Genomic DNA, 12,469 nt, shown 5'->3' on the forward strand with positions numbered 1-12,469 from the left:
ATTGTGACTTGACTAACCCAGAAGTTTTAAAATTAAAAGTGATAAATTCATATCATAAAAATATATGCCTATTTTGCATACTAACAAATCAATACTCTTGAAAGTTCAAAGGAAAGAGAAACTAGTATTGATTTTTACCAAAGTAAGATTCAATGTTCATGAAAACTAATAATCTCAGATCAAAAATCAAATAAATTTCAGGACTCAGTTTGAGAGAAAAAAAGGCTTTAGTTAAAATTTTTACAATAAAATAATTATGATTATAAATCTCTTTAGTTAATTATGTACACATTACATGGTATTTTAAAAAAAGAATGGAAGTGAGTAAAGTTTTTCAGGAAAATCTAATGCACAAATATACTATCTTTTAGACTATAATGTCAGTTTAACATTCTTAAACAGCTATGTCAGACAAGGGCTCTGCTTTGTGCAAACATGATAAGTAAAATTAAGAAAAATTCTGCAAAATTGTTTAGTTCCTCAAGGAAATTACAGAAAAAGAAAACAGTGAAAGGAAACAAGACCGCACACTCAAGCTTGATCGTGTACAGTGGCTAGAAGAACCAGCACTAACGTAAATCCCATATGTGCGAAATAAGTCCTTGGGTAGCTTTTAGTTAGACGTGAAAAGTTAAAGTCCTAGCAATTGTGCTTTTATGCAGCCACATGGCCAATAAGGTAGATGTTGTCATAAAGGTGCCCTACAAAATCTTCACTGATATTCTGAGCAGCACGACGGGTGTTTCGAATAAATTCTCGTTTTGACATTTTATTCTTCACATGAGGGCTAGTGAGGTCAATGGAAAGCAGAATCAGAGAGTAGCACAGGACATAGACTGCGTCTGGAAGGAAAAAGAAATGTTTCAAAATGTGGTTCCACAGGCATGAGGCAATGCAGACATATTCACGATTCCAAGGGCTCGAGACTGGATTCTAACGCGAGGGTCGCCAGGCCACACTGGCTGGTCTCTCCCATTTTTAGCCACGACGGTCCAGTGTCCTGGGAAATTCCCTGTAGTGGGCAAACGGGGAGGGCTCAGCATCCTAACCGAATACCAATTCTGCACTTTCTTGAGTTCTAAAGAATTTCCAAATGGTTCAAGCGTTTATAGTGAAAACTCTAAGTTTTAAAAGGTCCTTTTTCATCTTGTTTCAAATGTGATAGTCCCATTCAACTCCCCGAAAAGTACTATTGTGCTGTCAGCATATTTACCTTTCCTTAAAAAGAGGCCAAATATTTATTTACATATGATTTTACAAAACCCCAATTTAATCTGAAAGCATCTTTAATGACAAGAAAACGTTATTAACTTGGTACTAGAAAATAAAATGTAAACAACTCATAAGATTGTTAAAATAATATTATTTGAGATATGTATTTTAAGGTCTGTGGAATTTACACATGACCCTCAAAAGTAAATCTTTAGGGAGAAGATTGCTAAAGCTGAGCACCATGCAACAAAAATATTTATACACACACACACAGTTAGGGCAATGGCTGATGTTTACTGTTAAAACAGTTACAAATGGATGATCTTGCTACTCCTATCTGCTAAACTGCTTGCTACTACTATGGTGTTTATATTTCAGAATCCTCAGTCTTCATAAGGCCAATTAAACATTATGTCTTATAAAAGCATTTACAACCAATTTTATATGATAAATATTTTGTTATATTCTTAGTAAGCATAATAAAACTTGATATGAATAGATTACTAAAGCTATATCTCATGAGAAAAAATATGCAAGTGACTCAGGCTACATTATGTACATATGCACATGAACACTAGTTATATTAAAAACACATATTAGAAAAATTCTACATGTTACCTATGTAATATGTAAACTCATAAAAGTTTTAAAAATATTTCTCAAGTTTTTAATTCGACTAGTAAAACTACCAACATTCAAACAAGAATAATTTTCTAAAAACTTAAATAGCGAAGTCTAACTTTCCTCTTAAGACAGTATATCTACTATATACAAATGATACGGCAAGCTAAAGTCGTCACTGCTACAAGCAATAAAACAAGTATCTGTAATTTTTCTCTATGGTGAGAAACTGTTTTTACCTGGAGGTGGGAGTGAGAGAAGGAAGGAATTCACTATATATATGTACATATATATATATATATATATTCTTACCAGGGCTAAGGCCAAGTTCTCTCATTAAATCAGGGTTACAAGCACAGAATCTATGTGAGAACTTTGTTATAAGAGTTTCAAGATATTCCCCACGCTCTTCAGGGGCATGGATGTGACGAAAAAATTCTCTCAGTGCATTGGGCAAGAATTGATTTCTAAAATTATGCAGTGTTACCAGGTCATCCAAGACATCTCTCCTAATAAGAAAAAAAAATGGACAGACCTTTAGTTAATGTTTCTCTATTAATCAGCTTTTGAATAAAAATACTTTATTACTGAGTACCAGATCAGCTAATCCTATAAAGTATATATAATTCTTAAAATTTTAAAAAAATCTGAGTGTGATTATCTAAGCAATGATTTAAATATATTTCATAAATTGAATAACAAGTAATTCTAATTATAAAATAAAAAAATAAAGTTTTCAGTATTAAAAAGGGCAGCTACCATACTTTTTAAGTGTTTTCTTGGCTAAGTCCAAATGAACAACATAATATTTTATATTTTTAAATTATGAAAATAAGGAGTCTCCACCTTCTATAACAATCCACAACACCAGACGTAACAACTATTTATGCATACTTTAAAAAATATCTATGTATTCTATATATTGTTTCAGAATTTTCTTTTGTTTATTTTACACAGTATACGAGGTCTGTCTGGAAAAAGTCCAACCATTGTTAATATAACGAGAACAGTTTGCATGACATCAATATAACCTGGCAGCCAAGGAGAGTGGACTGGAGTGCACATGTGTGAACAATGACAATTTCACTGTAGTAGTCAGTGGGGGGAGGGGATAGACACTGTTGACTGAGCATGTGTACTGTGTGGCCTTCACATTCAAAATGACTGAGTGAGCAGACCAATGAATCTACATCAAATTTTGCATTAAGCTTGAACATTCTTTCATGGAAACTACTTGGATGATTCAGAAGGCTGCAGGTATGAGCAACTAGTGATTAACAGCTTCATCACTACAACACACCCACTCATGCATCACGTCTCAGGCAGAGATTTTTGGCAAAACATCAAATCAGCCAGGTAACTCAGTCCCCCTACAGCCCAGATTTGGTGCCTGGAGACTTCTGGCTTTTCCCAAAACCAAAATCACCTTTGAAAGGGAGGAGATTTCAGACCTTTGATGAGATTAGGGAAAATATGACAGGGCAGCTGATGGCAATTGAGAGAACTGTGTGAGGTCCCAAGGTACCTACTTTGAAGTGGACTGAGGCATCATTGTCCTATGTACAATGTTTCTTGCATCTTGTATCTTCTTCACTGAATGTCTCAACTTTTCCTATTGCGTGGCTGGACACTTTCTGGACAGACCTGTGACTGTGAACAACTTTCTATGTCTTTACACCTAGGTCTAACTCATTTCTTTTAATAGCTCCACAGTATTCCATCTTATGCAATCATTCTAATAATATTCAGGTTATTTACAATGATAGAAATATTTGTATATACATAAATATTTTATTAATAGCACTCTAATAAATAGTCATTTTTGTTATACATGCTTCAATCATCACTGAACCAAATCATGATTATATAATCACACTCTTTTAATATCTACCAGTAGCTTATGGCAGGGATAGGCAAACAGTGGTTAGTGGACCAGATTTGGCCACCGTCTATTTTTGTAAATAAAATTGTATTGGAACGCAGCTACACTCACTTGTTTGTTTACTGTGTACGTCTAATTTCATGACACAATGGCAGAGTTATAAGTAGCTGTGACAGAGATCACATGGTCTGTAAAAACCTAAAATATTTACAAAAAGATTGGCTTCTTTAGAGAAAAACTGCTGATTCACAGGTACTTCCCATTTAGAGAGCAAAAGAGTAAATGAAACCATGTCTGTGTAAGAGATTTCTTTCAATGATCAGTATGCTGGACTGTAAACTCCTCAAAGACAGGGGCTATGCTTGAATCAACGGCATACCCCTACTCTCTAGCAAAGTTCCTAGAATATAATGAATGCAGGGGCTGTTGAAAAATCCTAAGAAGTAAAAAAGACTGAAAATTACCATAAAAAAACATATTTTGAGCCATTCACATTAGTATCAAATCTATAATTTTAAAAGTAGTAGTTCAGTGACATCACATCAAAATATTACACCACTATTTTTTATGCCAATTGATCACCATTATTGAAGAGTACATATGACTCAAGTTAGAAGAGCTAGGAGACATCATTTCTACATGTGCAAAACACACTGTTAAATGACACCTCTGCAGGACTTCTGAAACTGTACATGACATTTTTGTGTAGTATTGATATGAAAATACACACATATTTCATATCACTGGGATTTATAAGTTCATCATTCCAATTTGTCTATTTGATTTTTATCTGAGTAATTTCAGAATTCAGAACTTTTAGTTACCTAAACACATAAATTTTATGGCTAGTTATGAAGAAAAACGGACTGAAGCTTCCTCAAAAAAATACTTGGTTTTGGTTTGCCATTACAAAGATGTTGGGCTTCCACTTTGTGTGCGTGTGTGTGTTGTGTGGGGGGAATTTTTTAAACTTTTACTTTCCTTACTAGCAAGTTAAACCTAGCAAAGAAATTACTTGTAAAATATATGAACCTTTTCCCTGTCTTTACCCTATTTTCCAACTAGATAACTACTATGTACTATAGTTTTTAAAAAATAAAACGACTCATAAAAAGCATCACTAAACTCATTTCTGGTGAAAATTTTAATTTTTTACCTTTCATCAAGATAGATTCTCAGTTTTTTCCAATTTAGTGTTCTTGTGCAGAAGATAAACTTTGCTATCTCCTTCGGCGAGTCATCCAGGATACCCTTGGACATAAAGTAGCTCACCCCCTAAGGATGAAAGACAAATCTCATAAATAATAAAGTCAGTCTTTACTTACAAATTTAACAATTAGGCAACACCAGAACAATAGCTATAAATTCTTTCTAGCATGAAGACTTTTTATAGCTTTAACATGCAAAATACAAGCTAGAACTTAAACTGAAACTATTATTCATGGACACTGGTTTACATGCAATGAAAAGTAGGAAGTTCAAAGTTCAGACTCCTAAAGAAAGTCTAATTCCATTTTCTGGGTCATGTCAGTTAAAACGAACTATACCAAAACACAGCCTAAATTAGGGAGGGGGGTGTTGAGGAGGGGAAGGAGAAACTATATATACTTCAAAATAAACCCTATCACAAACACTCCTGCTAGCCAACACACCCACCCACACATGCACACACACAATTTCTTAAAGCTCAGATACGCATTCTCATGGACTTTTCAAAGAACTAGTTTCTTGAGAAAAAAAGATTCTCCAAATGAAAGGCTAACAACTTTATTCTGAAAAGAAAAATAATTAAATTATCTAACTTAAAGCAAAGTGGGCACAATTCCAGGCCAGTTTATGGGCTGTGGACACTTTGGCTTTAAGCGTTGCTATATTCTACAAGAACTGAGCTCCAACACACACTGAGGCAAAACATAAAACGCTTTATGTTTTTCATAGGATTTATCTTTGAATTTCCTTTTCTCTGCATGCAAAGTTTTCCAGAGAAGCATTACCCATAGTCTGTACCTACTTTAGATTTAAACCACCACCACCAACAAAAAAAATCAAATGCTAAAACCAATGTTCTCTCAATGTATATGGAGGTCACATTCAAATGATTGCCTTAAGTGGATTTGAATGTGCAATCATTGAAATAAAAGGCAGGTGTGTTTATTTCAACTCACAGTTATCCAGATACATGCATTACCATGAATGCTCATGTCTGGATAATAGCATATTGTGTGCAGTTAATCGGTAGAGAAAATGATGTATTATATGCACCCGACATACTGTTTTCACACATAAATTCCTTCAGCATTTCTTCCCCTTACACTTACATAGTACTCAGATATATTATACACATTAAGAATTCAAAAAGTTGTAAGATTTTTATTAAATGCTCTTAAAACTCTCACAAATTTTTCATATTGAAAAATGTTAAAAAATAATTTGGTACCACAAGGTAATGCTTTTGAAAGGCGATCATTCTCTGTAAATTGTAATTCAAAGATAAGTTTTTTATATAAAACTAATTGTATGAGCCATCAGATAACATCCTAGTGAGAATTTTAATAGTACCAAAGCAGTCCTAAAGCACCCGATTCAAAAAATGTAGAGAAACAAAGTGTGATAACATGAAACTTTCTTGTCAACTCAACTGCAAGCCATATTTCGGACTGCATCTGCGATACAAGACTAGAGAATGTTAACATGATGGAGATGGAAAGCCAGAGAGTCTGTCTGGAGTGCGGCTTTCAACAATTGTCTGAGGGGGCAGGAACCAGAGGGATGGTGATGCTTGTTCCATCCTTCCTCCATTAGTTTGGATAATCGAGAGTTGACTGTATATGTAATTGATGTACTCAGCAAAAATTGTCAGGTATTTTATAAAATTCCTGCATTTAAAAGAATAAGAATCAGAAGTGCTTAATTTTAACCCAAGTGATTCAAAGACAGAGAAGTGTCAATTAGATATTATTTAATAGGGTCTTCAATTCATACCTACTTGTAAATCAATTTTTAAGACATGTAAAACAATTTTAATCTATTTTTAAAAAATCATATAAGATACATGCTCTGGCCATGATGGCTCAGTTGGTTGGAGCATCGTCCTGTGGACTGAAAGACTGAGGGTTCGATGCCCAGTCAGGGCACATACCTAAGTGGCGGGTAGATTCCCCCAGTTGGGGCACTTATGAGAGGCAACCAATGTTTCTATCTCACATCAATGTTTCTCTCTCTCTCTCTCTTTCTCTTCTCTTCTTCCTCCTCCTCCTCTCCCTATCTCTAAAAAGCAATTTAAAAAGTCCTCAGGTGAGAATAAATAAGTAAAATTATATAAAATATTAAAAAACACTAATGTGATTCATAAATAGTATATAAATCCCTATTTATATAATATATATCATTTTAATATCATTTGATGCTCCTTAGTTATAAATTAACATTGGTATTTGCCTCACATAAGTATCATAAAAGTATATTGTTGGTCATTTCCTTTTTTATGGATTACATGTTTCGAGACTAATATTAACCTAACTTGTTCAGGTTTGGACATGTGAAAAAGCAATAAAAAATGCAAGGGAAATCTATTCTAAAAACATGGGGGAAAACCCCTTCATATGCTAACTACCAAGCCAGGGGATAATCAAAAGTAAAAGACAAAGATACCCGACACATTTGGCTTAGATGCAGAAAGAAATGATGCACTGAAAAAAAAAAAAGGCAGATAGTAAAAAGCCCAAAGGTTCTGGAGGGCATTAATTTGAAGGGAACAGTGGTGGTATGGTCTTAGAAATGCTGACAGATACAACTAGAAAGGCACAGTACACTGTGGGCAATGTAACATGAAAAAAGTGAGAATTGAAGGTACAGATAAAGGATCCTGAATAAGAAGAATCAGTAAGGGGACAGGGACAGAATAATGAATGCCCAGAGGCTAAGAGTCTTTGAAATTAAAAGTATACAATGCAAATTACACAGCATAGTTAAAGAAGCAAACTTTTCAAGAAGCAGGGCCAAATTATGGCTCTGCCACTGAATGATTATGTTGACATAAACAATTTACCCAACTTTTTGAGCCTCAGGTCCTGATCAGTAAAAAAAAAAAAAGGCTATTGTGAGGATATAAAAGTGTCTAGCATAGAACAGTGGTTAGTTTCCTTTGTCTTTTAGATAGCTCTAGAAATAAAAATGGGAAAAGAGGACAATGGATTTGGTGATTGAGAAAAATGAAAGCAGTGACTTTCAAGAGGTCTCTTTGCAGAGTAACAGGGGCTCTCAAGTGCAAGTAGAAAGCTAAGGAAGGAACACAAAGTAAGGAAACAGGATAGACCACTCACCTGAAAAATATATTAGTACCAAGAAGTACAAACATGGCAAAATTAAAGGGCAAAAAGCTAAAATGAAAAATTTCTAAGATAATTTTGACCCATGCATGTCAGAAAAAAGAAGAAAAGAACATCAATAGATACAAGACAAGACTGAAGTGCAAGAGAAAGAGGAGATAATGTGAGCAGCAAGGTAGAGAGAAGAGGGGAGCAGGGGGAGGACTGAGAATACAGGTGAGTTCATTGTGCTTTCTAAACCTGGTGGATAGGCTAGCACTGCTGGTGCAGAGACAAGGTTTTAAGAAAGCGATAAAAGTAGAAAGCGGAGTGCATGTTGGTTTTCTCCTAAGGGAGCACTGGGGAGAGTTGGAGAGGCGAGCTGATCAGGATCCTGAGCAACGTGGTAAAGACCTATCAGGAGCAGTGCAGGGTGGAACAAGAAATCCTCAAGGAATAAATCAAAGGAGAGCCAAGCCGGAATGAGAACCCAGGTAAAATGAATTCACCCTATCTCTTGTTAAACTTTTCTTTAGTAGAACAGATGTTTCCAGCAATTCAAGGGAAAAAAAAAGAAATTTTATAAAGCAGTTTCCATAAAGTGTCCCACTAAAATTTGTCATGTGAATGAGAGCACCAAGATTTATACGATCAAATTGGAGTGGTGAGCTGTTCTGTCATAATTTGTTTAGGTGGCAAAAGCAAATAATTCAAGAAAATACAAATATAACACTAAAACCAATATTAAGAAGTCATTCAGAATGAAGAAAAGATGTTCTGGAGCTTGGCCACCTATATTATGCTCCTCTCCATTCACTCACTACTCATGTGCGAATGGCTCTTTCCACATAACAATTCAAGGTTTAACATGTAGCTCCTTTGTTTTCTTCTATTACATAAATACCCTTTTCTCTCACCTTTTAAAAAGCCTGTTTTAAAAAATTAAATCACTCATCCACAGTGTGTTTCAAAAGCAAAATCTCCCAAATATATATACTCTCAGAACCAGAAAATACATATTTGGGAACAGAGTGAATTCTAGAAAACCAGGCATGCAAAGCCAAATAAAAAAGTACCGCTTTTGCTGTGAACTTAAAGCTACTCTTAAAAAAATAAAGTCTTAATTAAAAACAAAAGCGCTGACTCTTGGTGCTCAGAGTACGAGCTGTCGGCAGAAACACTGTGTAACCACTGATCAGTAAAGGGAATCATTAACTAAGCCAGACTGTGGCATGCGAGGGCGTTCCCTCGTTTCCCCGCAGAACAACTTAGGAAACACATTTAGTGAAAATCTCGATGTAGCTCGTTTTGTTCAAATCCGCGCTTGTATGCCACGTGAAAATCCTGTACCGTGGGTACTGCCTTTCAGATAATGAACCTACCTTTAGAGCACTATATAATAGAAAGCAAACTGGACGGTGCATTTAATGTTCTTTATTTAAAAAAATGAAAGACTTTTAAAATAACAACCCCCAAATTTTAACAATAATTACTTATAAAACATAGTTCCATCTAGATCTCTAATTTTTCTTTCAACATGGCACTAATATATTAATATTCGATGTGCTGAAATTGAACATTTTCACATCAAAAATAACGATGTAAAAATTAGGTGACACAACATGTTATGAAAACTTTTGTTTTCTTGATTATTTCTAAGCTATTAGCACATCAGGAACAGCTCTCTACAGGTCACATAAGAGTATTCCCATTGTCTTGTTTGAAAAGAACATCAGTGGTTAAGATGACTGCTGATGCTATTTCTTCTTTTTACAGTGCCTTCAGAATTGCTAAGAAAATTGTTAAATTTATTAATTTTTACATACTCCAGTAGCTCTTTCTCCTTATTTAATAATATAACATGTGCTCTATAGTTAAGTGAAAAATTTTAAAAAACACCCTACATAGAACTTGAATAGGTAAAATTCACCTGGAGATCTCTATTCTGTAAAAAAAACTCAACACCTTGCTCCTTAGCAGAAGTAAAATAAATGCAGAAGACTGCAAAATGGGCAAGTCTAAGACGAGGCATCTATTTTCATTCTGTCATTTCATTCATTCTGCCCACTAACTTTCGCATTGTTCCCTCCCTTCTGGAAGTTTCCGTGCCCTCTCCTATGTGTGCGACTGACCTCAGCACCTATTTCAGAAACGTCACACAATGCGTTCATTCATGGTAATTTCAACTACTCATGCATCTAATAATTCTTATTCCCAATTCAGTCACTAGATTCAAAGGTGACAGTAAAAGCTATGCCTAGGTGTTTTCAGTTGTCCTATGCAGAAAGATTGTTTTAGAAGAGTAATGTTTTCCTCTTATTGAGGTACCCATAATTAGGCTGTTCACAGCAAGGCCCTGTGTGACTTATAACTCAGAGGAAAGGAGGCAAAGAAAACTGGAAAAATAAATGCAAAGATAATTTTCATTTGAAATCTGAGCAGCAGATTTAAGTTTTGCCTCTTCCCTCAGAAGGACAGAGAGCACACGCCGCCCACACCCGAGTGGGAGCGGGGACTAAGGGCTGTGAAGAGAAGGCAGAGTGCCCACACCCATGGCCCATTCCCTTCGATGCAATTACTGAAACCGGCCAGATCATCACGTGTGATCTGAAGGTGATGAGGAGTCATGCTGTTCAGTCCTGAGTACGGAAGATGGAAGGAAATCAGTTTACTATGTTCCTTGTTTAAACTGACAAGGACTGTGGCTTCTAAGAACAATCTCTATATAACTTCTCAGTACATTAAAGTGTAAATGTTCAGGAACTGCTGAGAATGGTCACATAGACAGCCTAAATTATTTGTAGCCAGAAGAAGGCCATAGGAAATCTCACATAAAGGAAGGATAGTTCAAAGAAAATTAAAAGAAAAATGGGAAGTCCCCTTTAATGGAGTCCAGGGAAAATGGAAGAGAGATGAACAGAGACTTCTAATTCTTTTTCACAGGGGAAAAAGCAATGACACTAGACAAAAACCATAAACCTCAGTATTTAAGGCTTTACATAACAATATAAGGTCCTTAGTAACTAGTTCTAACAGCCTCACACAGAAAAAGAACACATCTAATAGTCCCCAAAAGAGTCCTACCAAGACTGGGGTAGAGAATAAGATGATGAATATGAAGTTACTTCCTAACTGATAAGTAACTACACAGCAATCATTACTGTAATTATTCCTGACAAAGTTGCTGGTAGCTGAGGTAAGCTTCTTGAAAAACTCTTCTATTCTAATATGTCTGAAAATTAGAAAAAGAAAGCATTTTAATCAAGACACGGAGATAAAACTATTAGTTAAGGTCTAATTAACAGTAATTCCAACTAGTGAGAAAGTGACACACCTGAACATCAATGTTAGCTAATTTAAAAATTAATACACAAAAGCCGTATTTGTAATATGTGTGTGCACTGATTTAAATGACTAACTCTACATAAAGTTTTATATTACCCAGATTCTAAGATGTACACTCATAAATCTATTTTAACAGCTATTAAACAATTTAAAAACAGCATTAAAAATACAAAATCTTAATAGCAGAAAAGCAGAGAAGCAAGTTGGGATTTAAACACTAGTTTCACTGCTAGCACATGTGTGTGCTCATTCGTGTGATTAAAGTGTCTGCCCATCCTACCACCATTTCGGCCAAGACTCATGTTTAATTTGAACATAATTTTGGGCCCTGAATTACTATTTTAAATGCCCACAAAGACTAAGTAGAACCGTTGAAACAAAAAATCACTGTATGTGCAAAAAATTGCTCATCACATGCCAGGAAATGAAACAAAAGGCAAAGAGTATCACCATCTAAAGCTGGGAGACGTTGGTGTGACCAATACACACGTCACGAGGCTCATCGTCAGGTGCCAATATTTATCTACTAGAACCCAAGAGTCCCCAAAGGGGAAAACCCCCACAGCCTAGGGCAGTGCTTGCCTCTCGGCAGGACAGGTTGTAGTTGTAAGTGTAGTGTAAAGTTAAAGCTGCATGTTGGTGAGCACTTAGAAGTACTAAGCTCTAAGAAGCACTAAACATACATGATTCGTTTTTAAGATTTTATTTATTTTTAGAGAGAGGAGAAGGGAGGGAGAAAGAGAAGGAGAGAAACGTCAGTGTACAAGAGACACATCAATGAGTTGCCTCTTGCGCCTGGGGACCTGGCTTGTGAGTGCCCTGACTGGGAATTGAACCAGTGAACTTCCAGGTCACAGGCCCGCACTAAATCTGTGAGCCACAGCAGCCAGGGCACATTATTTCATTTAATTTTTACAACACCACAATGATATAGGAACTATTATTTTCCCATTCTACAGATGGTGAAACTAAAGCACAGGGAGTTTAATTTGCCCAAGGTGAAAATCATAAACCTAGTAAATGAAAAGATACTTAATAAATATTTGTTGAATGAATATTTACAGGAGTTCATCTGTACAAAAATTCCTGACAGCTGACTTTA

At 35.4% G+C, this 12,469-nt stretch overlaps 1 protein-coding gene across 1 annotated transcript in view; it reads right to left on the reverse strand.

The window, feature by feature from the left end:
* Positions 1-208: 208 nt before the first annotated feature.
* FBXO8 (F-box protein 8) overlaps positions 209-12,469 on the reverse strand; it is a 40,495-nt gene continuing 28,234 nt past the window's right edge. The window contains exons 4-6 of the mRNA XM_037042158.1: positions 4,872-4,990; positions 2,146-2,342; positions 209-842 (exon numbers count right to left, since the gene is read on the reverse strand). Of these exons, the coding sequence (XP_036898053.1) occupies positions 655-842; positions 2,146-2,342; positions 4,872-4,990 (504 nt within the window). The 3' untranslated portion in view covers positions 209-654. The remainder of the gene's footprint in view (positions 843-2,145; positions 2,343-4,871; positions 4,991-12,469) is intronic.

The sequence above is a fragment of the Sturnira hondurensis genome, unplaced genomic scaffold (genome assembly GCF_014824575.4).
Source record: "Sturnira hondurensis isolate 20B ecotype Veracruz unplaced genomic scaffold, ASM1482457v3 Scaffold0003693, whole genome shotgun sequence".
NCBI lineage: Eukaryota > Metazoa > Chordata > Mammalia > Chiroptera > Phyllostomidae > Sturnira > Sturnira hondurensis.